Genomic DNA, 15,732 nt, shown 5'->3' with positions numbered 1-15,732 from the left:
AATACAAAAATTCACTAAGAAAAGAACATTTTTCAAGGCCTTTGAGGTGATACAACTTTTGACTAGACTTATCAAAGGTGGTTTTTAATCATGCTACCCTGTAACTTCCATTAAATTAGCATGTCCATCAACTGCCGGTTAAAGTTAAATGATATAATTTAAAATATAGTGTTTGGTCAACTGACGGAAGCACGACAGTTGAACTCATCACTGACCACCTTTCATAAAGGAGCAAGAGAAACAAACATGTCCATTCTGCTTTAAGCGTGGCTCCCAAGAGTAGCACCTTTAGCTTTGAGCACAAGTTTTCCAGCTGGCAGAAGTCTCTGGAGTAGCACAATATGAAAACTGTCTGATGCTGATGGCAGGGATCCTATTGAGTCAAATTTGCTGGTTCATCTAGAAACTGGTGAAAAACCTGGCACTGATTTAAATTTAACCAGAGAGGAAAAATCCGACAAAGATCCAACAAAAATCCAATGGATCCAACAAAGATCCGTCTAGTCAAAGCTATGGTTTTTCCAGTAGTCATGTATGGATGAATGTGAGAGTTGGGACTATAAAGAAAGCTGAGTGCTGAAGAATGGATGCTTTTGAACTGTGGTGTTGGAGAAGACTCTTGAGAGTCCCTTGGACTGCAAGGAGATCCAACCAGTCCATCCTAAAGGAAATCAGTCCTGAATATTCACTGGAAGGCCTGATGCTGAAGCTGAAACTCCAATACTTTGGCCACCTGATGCAAAGAACTGACTCATTTGAAAAGACCCTGATGATGGGCAAGATTAAGCAGAAGGAGAAGGGGACGAGAGAGGATGAGATGGCTGGATGGCATCACGCACTCGATGGACATGAGTTTGAGTAGGCACCAGGAGTTGGTGATGGACAGGGAAGCCTGGTGTGCTGCAGTCCATGGGGTCGCAATGAGTCAGACACGACTGAGCGACTGAACTGAACTGAACTGAAGACAAGAAAAAAATTTGTACTTATCCACGAGAAATCCCTGAATGGCAGTTTGGAAACGAGCGCTCTTTCTGCTGTTTCTTCTTTGTCTTACTTTTCTTCTGCTTTTTCTCAGCCTTCTTTTTGCTTGGCTTCTGTTTCTTGCTTTCCTCTTTATACCATGGCCCCCAGACTCCTCCATTGAGCCGAGGGTTACTTCTGGGGTCTTTGGGAGGGTACCTGACAGGCACTGCAGTTTTGTTGAACTGGGAGAGCCTCCGGAGGAGCTGCTTTACGATCCCGGGATACCTGTTGGAAAGGTCTACTCTTTCATAGGGGTCGGCTGTAATGTTGAAAAGCCACACGCTTTTTCCTGTTGACAAGGTAATTCGCTCATTGTGCCACCGGTTTGGGCCCAGGTTGCTGAAAGACTGAGGGGGCACCCAGTCACTGTATCCCGGGTTCCCTGTGAGCAATTTCCAGTGTTTCACCCTGATTGCAGACTGAATGGCAGTGTTCCAGATCCCATAGCCTGCAGCCCAAGATCCGTTTTTCGCCTTGGTATAAATGGGGTCAATGTTGTGCAGAATGTCTATACGGGGAGAACGAAGGCCTTCGCTTATGGTCTCCCAGACATCATAGCCATCCAGTTGAATGTTCTCATCAATCTGCCCCTCAGCCAGTGAAATCAGAGTGGGGTACCAGTCAGTGATATGCACGAGCTCCTTACACACGGTGCCCTTGTTTTTCAGGAGTGGGCTGTGCACGAAGCCAACAGCCCGGATCCCCCCTTCCCAGTAGGTTCCTTTGCTACCTCTCAGGGGCCAGTTGCTTCCTCCTGCTGTGGGCTGACCTCCGTTATCTGAAGAGTATATGATAATGCTGTTGTTGTAGAAACCGTACATCTTTAGAGCCAGGGTCACATTATTAATTGCTTCGTCTAAGCAGGAAAGCATGGCAGCATACCTGCGTCTGTTTATGTTGACAATGGATCTGTAGTGTTCAAAGTACCTTCCAGGGGCTTGCAGTGGAGAGTGCACAGCTTGGTAGGCAATGTATAAAAATATAGGCTTTCTGGGGTCATGGGAAGCCAAGATTTGCTGCACTCTCTGAGTGTACATCTGTGTGGAGTATACGCCATTGTCGTAGTCCCAGGCGGCATTGTCATTTTCATACAGGTCATAGCCACACATCCCAGGACTGTCACATTTGTAGTGTGTATAGTAATCACCACTTCCCAAGAGGGAACCAAAAAAGGTGTCAAATCCTCTCTTGGTGGGCATACATTCTTTTCTATAAAAACCCAAGTGCCATTTTCCAACCATATGTGTTGAATATCCAACCTCCTTCAGCTTCTGAGGTAGGGTTGCATTGTCCAGAGGTAAGCAGTTGGGCTGGGTAGGTCTTATGATAGAATGTTGAAGTCCGGTGTGTATCTGATACCTAACAAAAGAGTAAAAAATGTGTCAGTGCAGGATAAAAGAGAGATTCCACAGAAAACAATGACTCTTCTATTAAATAATGTTTCTTTGAATATAAATGCTACCCCAAATAAAATATGATCAATTCAGTATTTCTCCTGTTGACCCAAAAGTCCTGCCATAATTAGCTACACATTTAACATCTGAAATGCATTTTCACTTTAAATCAGTACTTTTGAAACTAAGATTTCATTACTTATTTCAAAGTCTTTTTAAAGTTCTTATAACAGAATTAATTTGAATAAACTTTAATCATTCGATTAATTATATGATGCACCAAACTAACACGATCAAGGAAAGAATATAAATTTAAGTGTTTGTAACCAAGCAGGATTCTGTGGTTCCTACCACACGGTTGTGCTCATTTCACATGCTAGTAAGGCAATGCTCACAATTTTTCAAGCTAAGCTTCAGCAGTACATGAATGGGGAACTTCTAGATGTACAACGTGGATTTAGAAAAGGCAGAGGAACCAGAGATTAAATTGCCAACATCCTTTGGATCATAGAAAAAGAGAGAGAACTCCAGAAAAAAAAATCTGCTTCATTGACTACACTAAAGCCTTTGACTGTGTGCATCAGAACGGACTGGAAAATTCTTAAAGAGATAAGAATATCAGACCATCTTACCGGTCTCTTAAGAAACCTATGTGCAGGTCAAGAAGCAACAATTAGACATGGACATAGAACAACAGACTGGTTCAAAATTGGGAAGGTAGTATGACAAGGCTTGTCACCCTGCTTATGTAACTTATGTGCAGAGTGCATCATGCAAAATGCCAGGCTGGATGAATTACAAGCTGGAATTAAGATTGCAGAGAGAAATATCAACAATCTCAGATATACAAATAATACTATTCTAATGGCAGAAGGCAAAGAGGCACTATCTTTTGATGAGGGTGAAAGAAGAAAGCAAAAAAGCTGGCTTAAAACACAACATTCAATAAACTAAGATCATGGCATCTGGTCCCATCACTTCATGGTTAATAGATGGGGAAGCAATGGAAACAGTTACAGACTTTATTTTCTTGGGCTCCAAAATCACTGTGGACAGTGACTGCAGCTATGAAATTAAAAGATGCTTGCTCCTTGAAAGGAAAGCTATGACAAACCCAGATAGCATATTAAAAAGCAGAGACATCACTTTTCCAACAAAGGTCCATATAGTCAAAGCTATGGTTTTTCTCTTGGAGAAGGCAACAGCAGCCCACTCCAGTACTCTTGCCTGGAAAATCCCACGGACAGAGGAGCTTTTCTAGTAGTCATGTATGAATGTGAGAGCTGGATCATCAAGAAGGCTGAGAGCCGAAGAACTGATGCTTTCCAACTGTGGTGCTGGAGAAGAAGACTCTTGAGATGGCCTTGGACAGCACAGAGATCAGACCAGTCAATCCTAAAGGAAATCAACCCTGAATATCACTGGAAAGATTGATGCTGAAGCTGAAGCTCCAATACTTTGCCACCTGATGTGAAGAGGCCATTCGCTGGAAAGGGCCCTGATATGCTGTCAGACACGACTTAGTGACTCAAAAATAACAACAACAAGGATCCTATGGGGCCTTCTCAGGACAGACCACGCTCCCCCTCCCCACCACTCCCACACTCCCATGTCCTCTCCTGCTTCTTATTTGTAGGGAAACTATACCCTTCTCACTTCACTAAGTCACTTCAGTCGTGTCCAACTCTGTGCGACCCCATAGACGGCAGCCCACCAGGTTCCCCCGTCCCTGGGATTCTCCAGGCAAGAACACTGGAGTGGGTTGCCATTTCCTTCTCCAATGCATGAAAGTGAAAAGTGAAAGTGAAGTCGCTCAGTCGTGTCCGACTCTTAGCGACCCCATGGATTGCAGCCCAACAGGCTTCTCCATCCATGGGATTTTTCCAAGCAAGAGTACTGGAGTGGGGTGCCATTGCCTTCTAGGCCTTCCCCAAATTCCAAAGAATATATTTAATCAAAGAAGTGAGAAAATGTAGAAACAAAGGAAAACATTCAAGTATGAAAATATAATAATAACTTAGCCATTAAACAAAGTCAAAGAACTTTAGTTTCTTCTCAGTGGCCATAAATAATATTCTGAGCTTTATCTTTTAGCTATTTTGAGAATTCTGAAATCCCCCACCAGGTGGAAGAAATTAACTATATGCTGACCACAAGCACAAAGAACCCAGACCAGTTGGAATCAGAAGGTTGAAAATGTTGATTCCTGATTACATCACCATCAACCAATCAGAAGAATGTTCATCTTGGAGTTTGGGTCTTTTGAGCATTAGTTGTCTGGACTCCTTGCTTGGGGCCCTGCAATAAACACTTTTTCCTTCACCACAACCCAGTATCAGTAGATTAGTTTTACTGAAGCCAGGTGAGGGGATTCAAGTTTGGTTTCGTAATATGCTGTTGTTGTTACTGTTGTTTTTGGTCTAAAGACCTCACTGATGCTGCTGCTGCTAAGTCGTTTCAGTCGTGTCCGACTCTATGTGACCCCATAGATGGCCGCCCACCAGGCTCCTCCGTCCATGGGATTCTCCAGGCAAGAACACCGGAGTGGGTTGCCATTTCCTTCTTCAATGCATGAAAGTGAAAAGTGAAAGTGAAGTTGCTCAGTTGTGTCTGACTCTTAGCGACCCCATGGACTGCAGCCCGCCAGGCTCCTCTGTCCCTGGGATTTTCCAGGCAAGAGTACTGGAGTGGGGTGCCATTGCCTTCTCTGAAAGACCTCACATTAGCTCCTAAATCATTTTTCTGAAGAATTTATTTCAAGTTGATTTGAAAGTACTAAAAATACATATAAAAATTATATAAAAATCTCCTGTTTGATTGTCAAAACCTGTTAAATCTCTGTAGAGAGAAACAGAACATCTCTGAATCACAATATATTGTTTTTGAAAAGCCATTTTAGAAAGTGTTTTAGCTAGTGCTAAGGAGCTACATTTTTCTAAGAACAGTAGGAAATGAATCCTTTCATATGTTTCCCACTGTCTCTTTTTAAGAAAATTACATTCACTTACAATTTAGTATAAGAAATTGAGGTAACCTTTCTATACATTAAAATTAAATATATGTTGATTTCTGGCCTTGTTCTCTTTCCAAGGATATTTGCCAAGGGCTTTTATCCCCCCCAGAGAATGGTTATTATAACATGAGTGGGTGAGTCAAGTCGCTCAGTCATGTCAAACTCTTTGCGACCCCGTGGACTGTAGCCCCCCAGGCTCCTCCGTCCATGGGATTCTCCAGGCAAGAATACCGGAATGGGTTGCCATTTCCTTCTCCACATTATTACATAAGTGTGTGAATTTTCAATTGGGTCAAGATATGCCCACTAGTTCATGCCATCTTAAAAATGATTAATTCTATAGTTTTATTATATAAGTTCAAAACAATTTTTGAATAGGAAATCTAGGCAGTCTGAGAAAACAAAGTTTGCAAAAAGGGTTAGTGTAAAAATAAAAATATTCCTGGAATCAAATTACAAAGAGTTAAATTGAGATTAAAAAAAATCAACTGAATAAAGTCCAATATGTTATATATGCCTTGGATTGACTAGTTTATTTTTAAATGTTCAAATGATAGTATAATGCAACTGTGAGTTCTTTCAAAGTGTCAATTGCAGTAAGAGACTGAAGGTTTATAGAAGCTGTAGTAATGTCCAGGCAGCATTCATATGGGCCCCATCTACTCTGCTTATCATTTAGCTGTTGAAGTTCACGATTAATACGGTAATGAACTCCAAAGAAACAAGGTTTTAATAAATATAATTTAGTCCTAAATTCATAAAGTATTATTGCTCTTGAGAGTTTCTGATCCAGTTCAAGATCTAAACCATTAACTTCTAAAACCACTAATTTTTGTTTAAGCACATGACAAATTGATAGCACCTATCAATATAAACATTGAGGATATTTAAAAAGGAGAAATCTGTATGTTGTGAGACTGTGGGGAAGGATCTGTGGACATGGGTTACTAATTGTCTTATGTAGAAAATATAGTTGGCCAGAGTATCTATTCAATTCATTGAACAGCTAACCAACTAAAGTCTTTCTAATTAAAACTGGGCACTTTTGCACATGGTACTAAGGGCAAAGAGAATTGAGGCTTTTGAAAAGTGTAAAATACAGAAACTGTTCACACACAACACACAAAAAGAGTAGGAAAGAGGTCTGCTGCTTTCAGAGGAAGGTACAGTGTTGGCAGACACAGAAGAGAGTACAGAGCTATTAATCAACTGTGTGGTCTCTGTCTTCTCCAGTGTAGAATGGTTTTCATATTGGAAAATTTAGAATCAACAATATAAAGTTTGGCAGCAGCTCCTAACAGAAGAGAGCTTTCAGGGAAACTCCTGCTTAAATGAGTTCAAGACTCTGGGACCAACGAGATGTCTGATGCAGCATTAGAGGCAGGGGTTAAGGGTATGTTTTATTTTGGGAGTCAGAGAAATCAGGGTTTGAATTTGTTCGACTGCTTATTTAAGCTGTGTGACTTTGAGCAGTACTTAACCCCCCTGATCCTCCATTTCTTCATCTGTAAAAGAGGGATAATAACATATACTGGATTGCTGTAGCCCTGAAAGAGAGCACAGAATCTGATAAGGAGAGTGCATTCAATAAGTGATAGGTTTTACTATTGTTATCCCAGAGTTCTGAATCATGTTACTAACATGTCTTTCAAGTTTTATAACTGACAGACCTTTCGCATGCTTTTTGTGTTTAGTCCTCGTTACAATGGTGAGAAGTAGGATTGTTCACATTCATTTTATAAATGGGAGAATAGAGATACAGAGATATCCCCCCACCTCCTCCAACCTGCCTCACCAGGCTGTGATACGGGCTCCTGAACAACACAGGCTAAACTGGATACTTTTCCTGTCTCCTCAAGACTTAAGTCCAGCACTTGTTAAAAAATCAAGGAGCAGAGGAAAGATACTGTCAGTCTTGAGAAGTTAATCTAACTTTCTAATTAAAGACAGGAAGAATTTATAAACCAAATAATGAGGCTTATGCTGATTCTAGAAAAATTTGAAAACGTATTTTTAAGTAGATAATTTTTGAGCGTTTTTCTTTTAAAGCAAATTAGGTAGGGTCAAAAAGAAAAGTCCTGCAAAATTAGCTTCATTTTCTTTCTAAAAAGGAGGAGAATTAATAAAGTAGATTAGGAAAATGATTTTGTTGTTGTTCAGTCGCTAAGTTGTGTCTGATTCTTTTGCAACCCCCTAGACTGTAGCCCCAGAGAAGGCAATAGCACCCCACTCCAGTACTCTTGCCTGGAAAATCCCATGGACGGAGGAGCCTGGTGGGCTGCAGTTCATGGGGTCGCTAAGAGTTGGACACAACTGAGCGACTTCACTTTCACTTTTCACTTTCATGCATTGGAGAAGGAAATGGCAACCCACTCCAGTGTTCTTGCCTGGAGAATCCCAGGGACAGAAGATCCTGGTAGGCTGCCATCTCTGGGGTCACACAGAGTCGGACATGACTGAAGCGACTTAGCAGCAGCAGCAGCAGCAGATTGTAGCCCACCAGGCTCCTCTGTCCATGGGATTTCCCAGGCAAGAATACTGGAGTGGGTTGCCCTTTCCTTCTCCAGGGGACCTTCCCGACTGAGTATCAAACCTGCGTCTCCTGCTTGGCAGGTGAATTCTTTACCACTGAGCCATCTGGGAAGCCCCACGAAAATGATAGGCATTTGAAAAATCTGCCCTTGATTTTTTCTTTATAAAATAATGGAAAATCAACAGAATATGCAGGATGACAGCCCTGCATATTCACAGTAAGAATGATATTATTCTTTCCTATCAGTTAATTGCAAAGAGAAAATTTTCATTAACACGATCTTCTCTGGTTTCCAGAACTGTGTGGAACAGGCAGGGGGGTTCCATTTATTAATTCCATCAAACAACAACAACAAAAGAACACTGAAACTCAGAATAATTTAGGGGCTTTCCTAAGTTTTATAGCTGTAAGTTTTGAGTTATGTACTGGAATCCAGACTTTGGGCTTTGGAAGCTTTCTAGCGTATACTTACAGCTACAGTTAGACCCATGTAAAGTACCTCAGATACGCAGATGACACCACCCTTGTGGCAGAAAGTGAAGAGGAACTAAAGAGCCTCTTGATGAAAGTGAAAGAGGAGAGTGGAAAAGTTGGCTTAAGGCTCAACATTCAGAAAACGAAGATCATGGCATCTGGTCCCATCATTTCATGGGAAATACATGGGGGAACAGTGGAAACAGTGTCAGACTTTATTTTTGGGGGCTCCAAAATCACTGCAGATGGTGATTTCAGCCATGAAATTAAAAGATGCTTACTCCTTGGAAGGAAAGTTATGACCAACCTAGATAGCATATTCAAAAGCAGAGATATTACTTTGCCAACAAAGGTCCATCTAGTCAAGGCTATGGTTTTTCCAGTGGTCATGTATGGATGTGAGAGTTGGACTGTGAAGAAAGCTGAGTGCTGAAGAAGTGATGTTTTTGAATTGTGGTGTTGGAGAAGATTCTTGAGAATCCCTTGGACTGCAAGGAGATCCAACCAGTCCATCCTAAAGGAGATCAGTCCTGGGTGTTCATTGAAGGACTGAAACTCCAATACTTTGGCAACCTCATGCAAAGAGTTGACTCATTGGAAAAGACTCTGATGCTGGGAGGGATTGGGGGCAGGAGGAGAAGGGGGCGACAGAGGATGAGATGGCTGGCTGGCATCACCGACTCGATGGACGTGAGTTTGAGTAAACTCTAGGAGTTGGTGATGGACAGGGAGGCCTGGCGTGCTGTGATTCATGGGGTCGCAAAGAGTTGGACACGACTGGGTGACTTAACTGCAGTGAATTGAAAGTTTGAATTAGTTTATTTGCATTAATCTTCATTATTTATTCATTTCCTTAGTTAAGCAATATTATTGAGTGTATGATGTGTGCCAGGAATTAAGTTTTTGTTTTGTTTTGTGTCTCCCCCTGCTCCCAGAGCTGTTGTATTAAGCCGGCTGTAAGTAAGGATCCTACTAGCAATGAAGGTATGAGTTCTCTGAACCCTGGGACTGGGTGCAGTCAGCGCTGTCAGTCATGGAGAACAGCACTGAATGTTAACAGCTTTTCTTTTTTCAGGAAGGAGATGGTTGAGATCTAGGGAAGTTCTTGATAGAGTTTTTGGCTTGTCAGTGACACTGACTTGGCAACAACCAACTGGAAGGCCAATCAGATAATTCTTCACAAAAATTACAAAATAGCACATTGATTAACATTAGCTAACTGGTTGAGAATTCCCAATCTGGAAGGTAGTTTCTGAAACAGCACAACTGGACCCCTTCTTTGGCTTCAACTCATAGATTATTATTATCTACAATTGGAATAAAGAAATAGAAGACATGTTTATTATCTAGGAGGAATAGTTAAAAGCGGATAATGAAAACTCAAAGTAATCTAAGTGACCTGAATTGTTGTTGAAGCAAATACAGTGAAATATACATAGAAAGTTAAGGAAGGGCTTAAAGACTGAAAGGGAATATATCAAAAAAATGTAGAATACTAAATTAAGGGAGTCTTAATGGGCCTACTCTGGGACAATGCAAGGATCAAAATAAACAGTGATAGTAATAAATTACACCCACTGAATAGAACAGGAAACCTTGAATTCATACCAATATGAATGAGTAAATAGGAAAAGTTTGATATGTAGTGTGATATAAAAGTACCTCCCCACAAAGCACTTATTAACTGTTTATATGGAAAAGAGTAAGCACACAGTGCAAGTGCTCAATTAACACATCAATCAAATGATCAAAGTTAACATCGTCAGTAATCGGGACAAATCAACATCATGTGCTACCAGGTAAGACGCAATGAGAAGAACATGGCATTGATTCCACAGTGTTCTACTCGAAAGTACATAATCTGAATCCAATCCTCAGTAAACATCAGGTGAAACCAAACTGAGGGACATGCTACAAAAAAGGTATCAGGATTATATAAGGCAAACAAGGACTAAGAAACTTCCAGTTTGAAAGAGACTGAGGAGTCATGATGAATAAATGAAATATGTGATTCTGAACTGGAATGGTTACAATAAGAACATGGCTGAACTGGCAAAACCTAAATGCAGTCTGAAAACTAAATGTGAATAAAGTGTTTTCATGTTCTTGATAGCTGTGTTTTGGATAATGTGGGTAATTATCTTTGTAGGACATACACAAAAAATTACTGGATATGATGGGGCATCAGGTTGGCAATTAACTCTCAAATGGGTCAGGAAAAAAAAGTTATTCATGTTGTGCTCTACTTGAAGATGTTCTGTAAGTACAAGATGGTTTCAAAATTTTTAAAAATAAAATCTAAACAAAAGGTTTCCATATTAATTAAAAAAAATTAACTGCCCACATGTTAGTTACATACAACAACGTAAGTAACTGTGGAAAGTTGAATCTATCAGACTACGAATTCAATAGAAAGCAAAAAAGAAAAATAAGAGCTCAAGTATATACACTGTACTATTTTATTAATTATAATAATTATAGAAATGTATACAAAATAGAAATTAAATTAGATGAGGTAAAAATAAATATAAATAGAATTTCTGGCATTTCTTCTTGCATTCTAATGAATTATCCTGCATTGCTCTGGGGTGTCAGGACTACATTTGCAGATCACTGGTATAGAAAGGAGATTGTAGACAGATGAAAAGCAAAAACACAGATTTTTTTAAGGCTATTGAAGTAGTTTGGGTCAAAGATGATGGTAGCTTGGACTACCATCTAGCGGCCATAAAAATGGAAGTGGATAGATCAAATGTATGCTTTGGACTTAGAACTTTTAGGGCTAAATCAGTGAGGGAAGGACGATGGAAGGACAAAGGAAGAAAAATCAAGAATGACTTCTGGATTTGTGGCTTTCAGAACTTGGGGAATGGTAGATGGACCATCTGGTCTCTGTTTCTGTAGTATATAATTGGGACTAATGGGTAACAGTACGAGGAGGCAGATTTCAACTCAAAACGGGGGAAAAAAAATTCTAAGAAAGGAAAGAAACAAACACCAAAAAAATCTACCAAAGATACTATAAAAGGCACAACTGAACTGGAAAAGAAGTACTAAATGACACTTAAGGTTCCTTCTAGAAAAATTCATGGGTCAAGGACTGCGGCTTAGTGTTTCCATAAAGAATTCCATATAAGCTCAAAGCAGCTTTACAAAACCAAGTTTATATTATGTACAGCCAACTGAAAGAGAAGTTTCCACAATGTATCAATATATATTTAACTTCTTTTGAACAATATAAAGTTAGATTAAAAGAGAGGTTTTTCACATAATGTGTTCTGAATACACACTGTGATCATATTTGGTAAAAAATAATTTTGAAATTTAGTGGACTTTTTTTTTGTCTCCATCTGGCTACCATGTGAAGAAAATTTCATATGAACAATAGTAAACTAGAGTTGATGCCAAATCTCGTTAAATCTACAACCACCATTCTCACTTTCCGCCAACTGAAAAGAAAAGAGCTAAGTGGACCTTTCAGCGTGGCGTTAGAACACATGAAGAGTTTTGTGATTTTTTAAAATATTAATTTATATTATTGAGTGCTGGCAGTGGCAGTAATTTTTGAATTCTCCTTTCTAAAATAAAGTGTCTGATTTTAAAATAATAATCCAATATTATTATTTTAATCCAGTTACACATTTAATTTAGCCTTATAAGTACAAGCACAACAATGAAAGAAATGAATCCTAATAGTTTCACGCAGATTCTAAAGTCCAGGATGGTTACAGGGCACAAAAGCAGCCAATAGTGCAGTAAGAAATTGAAGGGAAAGAGACAAGTACAAATGATCACAGTTTACGAATCAAATGTCACGCAGATATGTATGTTAGGAATACATATTCTGAAAGGTGTTCCTTTATTACTTCCAAGTGGCATCCTTTTTTTTTTTTTTTTTTTGGTCTCAAAGAGTATAACTATTTACAGGCATTAATTTCATTGTTTAGGTGGAGGGTGAGGGTGGGGAGGGGTGTCACACCAAGTCTGTGCCTTGTCTTTCATCTCATGAACAAACATCCACTTGTTTATGAGATGAAAACACGGCAGTTTAGATGAATTACTTACTTACCACTCTTATACCCACCATGAGTCAGACACTGCTAGTTTTGGGGATGACCAAGTTGAATAAGATGGGTCCTGCTCTCAAGGAACTCAGTCTACGTAAGATACAGATAACAATGATCACGACTGGAGTAAAAGCTACAACAAAGACAGCCACAGCATTCTCTGGGTACTCACAGCAGGGTCAGGGAATGCTCCTAGGAGGGACCATGTTAGATCTGAGTGTAATCATAAGAGTATCTGGGTGAATTTGGGAAAAGGACAGATATTTAAAATGCAACAACAGGTACAAAAGCAGTTTCACAAGGGAACATGACGCCGAGATGATTCTTGAGAGAGGAGGAGCCATCCAGGTGAACGGCTGAAAGGAAGGCAAAGAGAGAGTTTCAGCAGGAGACGCATGAGGTTCAAATACAAAAAGGGAGAGAGGGTTTGGCCCTCTGAGAACACAGATTGAGACAAATTGGCAGGAGATGAGAGTATATAGACAAGTAGGTTCCGAATTCCAGAGAGTGGTTCGACAGCCTCCAGCTCTGCTAAGGCTTTTGTGCTTAATGGAGTGCTCACAGGAATCCAGAGAAATGTTTTTGAAAAGAGAATAACATAATAATGAGTTTTGCATTATAAAAAGCACTCTGGTTGTAATATGAAGAATGCATTGGGATGGAACAGGACTTAAGCAAGGGGATTTGTGCTAATCTAAGAGATAAATGTTGATAGTCAAAACGAAGATGGGTAACAGAAAGAATGAGAGAAGAAGATTAGAGATTATAAAGAGGGACTTTTAATAGGGTTACAGGCTATATGTGAGATGCATGGGAGAGGGAAATGTTGAGAATGAGTTCAGAATGTCTGATCAGGGTGGCTGAGGAAAAAGAAGCTTCTTGCACTAAGAAATCCTGGAAGGGGAGCAGGAATGAGTGGGAAGATGGTGAATCCTGCTCTGCATCACGTTGGAGGCACATGTAAGATATCCTCTGGAAGTTCACAGGATGAAACAACAAAGATTTGAGACTCATTAGCATATAGGTCGGAGAGGGCAATGGCAGCCCACTCCAATACTCTTGCCTGGAGAATCCCAGGGACAGAGGAGCCTGGTGGGCTGCAGTCCATGGGGTCGCTAGGAGTTGGACACGACTAAGCGACTTCACTTTCACTTTTCATTTTCATGCATTGGAGAAGGAAATGGCACCCCACTCCAGTGTTCTTGCCTGGAGAATCCCAGGGACGGGGGAGCCTGGTGGACTGCCATCTATGGGGTCGCACAGAGTAACTTAGCAGCAGCAGCAGCAGCAGCAGCAGCATATAGGTTGTACGTGAATTCACCACAGCACGTGACACCATCTAAAGACAGAACAGAGACTGAGAGCCAAGGAAATGCCAACACTTAGAATTAAAGCAAGGAGCACCAGGGAAAGTCTGAGATGAAACAGCTACTGTGTGAAGTAGAGTAGCAGAGGGGAGTTAGAGTCACCTGTTTAACAGAGCCATAGCATTCCATACTGTGAAAGAGCCAAAGAAGGTGAGAACTGAGCAGGGTCACTGGATTTCACGAGCATGTGTGACCTGTTAAATAATATTTTAGTAGAATGGTGTGGGAAGAAGGCCAGACTTCTGTAAGCTATGACTGGAAAAGTGAAAATGTCTAGATGGTGAGCACAGACTACTTCAAGACTATAAGTGAAAAAGAAACAAGAAAAGAACATGTGTGGCTCTAAGCACTGGCGTGGGTAAGTGCATATGATGTACTGCTAAGTGAGTGCAAGAACATCTGCCTACAGAATATCTTACTGCATTATTATCTCTTTATAATAAAAAGCATTTAAGTTCCATGAGGGCAGGGACTATTCATTGCTATACCTGCACCACCTAAAATAATACTTAGTTCATAATAGGATCTCAGTAAGTATTTTCTTTTCTTTTTTTTTTTGAATGAATGAATGAATAAATATAAGTGTGAAAGAGAGTGGAGAAGGAAATGGCAACCCACTCCAGTGTTCTTGCCCAGAGAATCCCAAGGACGGGGGTGCCTGGTGGACTGCCATCTATGGGGTCGCACAGAGTTGGACACGACTGAAGTGACTTAGCAGCAGCATTCACTGAGAGAGAGAAAGAAAATGTAAAGATACACACCAAACCCTCAGACATGATTATTTCCAGAGGATAATAATTGTGGGAGAAGAAGAAGCTGTCACTTTCTGTTACATAAATTTATATATAGATGAAATCCAGATGAATCAGTCTCAAAATAACTAGCTTATTCTACTAGTACTAATTATTAATATGGGACTAATTTTACCAAGGCATTAGTTAGCCTTGGTAAATAAAAAAAGAAATCTAAATGCCAGTTGAATGGAAACACTCATTCATTTTATCAAGGAATTTTCTTCTCAGTAAGGACATCTACTTGGGAGATTACCTTTGGAACAGAAGAAAGAGGATGGTATGTGCTAAATGAATTCTGTGCTCACAGCGACCCCACAGACTATAGCCCACCAGGCTCCTCTGTCCGTGAGATTTCCCAAGCAAGAATACTGGAGTGGGTTGCCATTTCCTTCTGCAGAGACTCTTCCAGACCCAGGGATCGAACCCGCTCTACCGCATTGGCAAGCAGATTCTCTACCACTACACCACCGGTGTCTCCTTTTGCTAAACAAGGAAAAGGATAACTTATCACATAATTTTAAAAACTCATGCCTGTGAATGGTCTTTGCTGGTCATCAGAGCCTGCTGTTTATCTTTGGAAGGCACTTGCTACATTGATTACAGTTTTCCTGGTCTCCTAAAACACATGGCTGCAAGTCACACGGTAAGTGGTTTCCTTCTGAAAACATTCTTTTTACTCTCATCTATAGTGTGTGTCGGAGAAGGCAATGGCACCCCACTCCAGCACTCTTGCCTGGAAAATCCCATGGACGGAGGAGCCTGGTGGGCTGCAGTCCACGGGGTCGCTGAGGGTCGGACACGACTGAGCAACTTCACTTTCACTTTTCACTTTCATGCATTGGAGAAGGAAATGGCAACCCACTCCAGTGTTCTTGCCTGGAGAATCCCAGGGACAGAGGAGCCTGGTGGGCTGCCGTCTATGGGGTCGCACAGAGTCGAACATGACTGAAGCGACCTAGCGGCAACAGCAGCATAGTGTGCGTAAATTCTTGTTAGTTTCCATAAAAAAATAAGCTTCGTCCCTAACTAAAGAGACTTTGCCGTGACCCCTTTTTCCTGTATTATCT

General features: G+C 40.7%; 1 protein-coding gene across 1 annotated transcript in view; it reads right to left on the bottom strand.

Annotated features, from left to right (window-relative positions):
• Positions 1 to 854: 854 nt before the first annotated feature.
• The window catches only part of ARSJ (arylsulfatase family member J), an 88,905-nt gene continuing 74,027 nt past the window's right edge, over positions 855 to 15,732 (bottom strand). The window contains exon 2 of the mRNA XM_006051516.4: positions 855 to 2,382. Within this exon, the coding sequence (XP_006051578.2) occupies positions 984 to 2,382 (1,399 nt within the window). The 3' untranslated portion in view covers positions 855 to 983. The remainder of the gene's footprint in view (positions 2,383 to 15,732) is intronic.

The sequence above is a fragment of the Bubalus bubalis genome, chromosome 7 (assembly GCF_019923935.1).
Source record: "Bubalus bubalis isolate 160015118507 breed Murrah chromosome 7, NDDB_SH_1, whole genome shotgun sequence".
Classification (NCBI taxonomy): Eukaryota; Metazoa; Chordata; class Mammalia; order Artiodactyla; family Bovidae; genus Bubalus; species Bubalus bubalis.
Note: the sequence above shows the minus strand (reverse complement) of the source record. Positions and strands in the feature narration are given on the sequence as shown.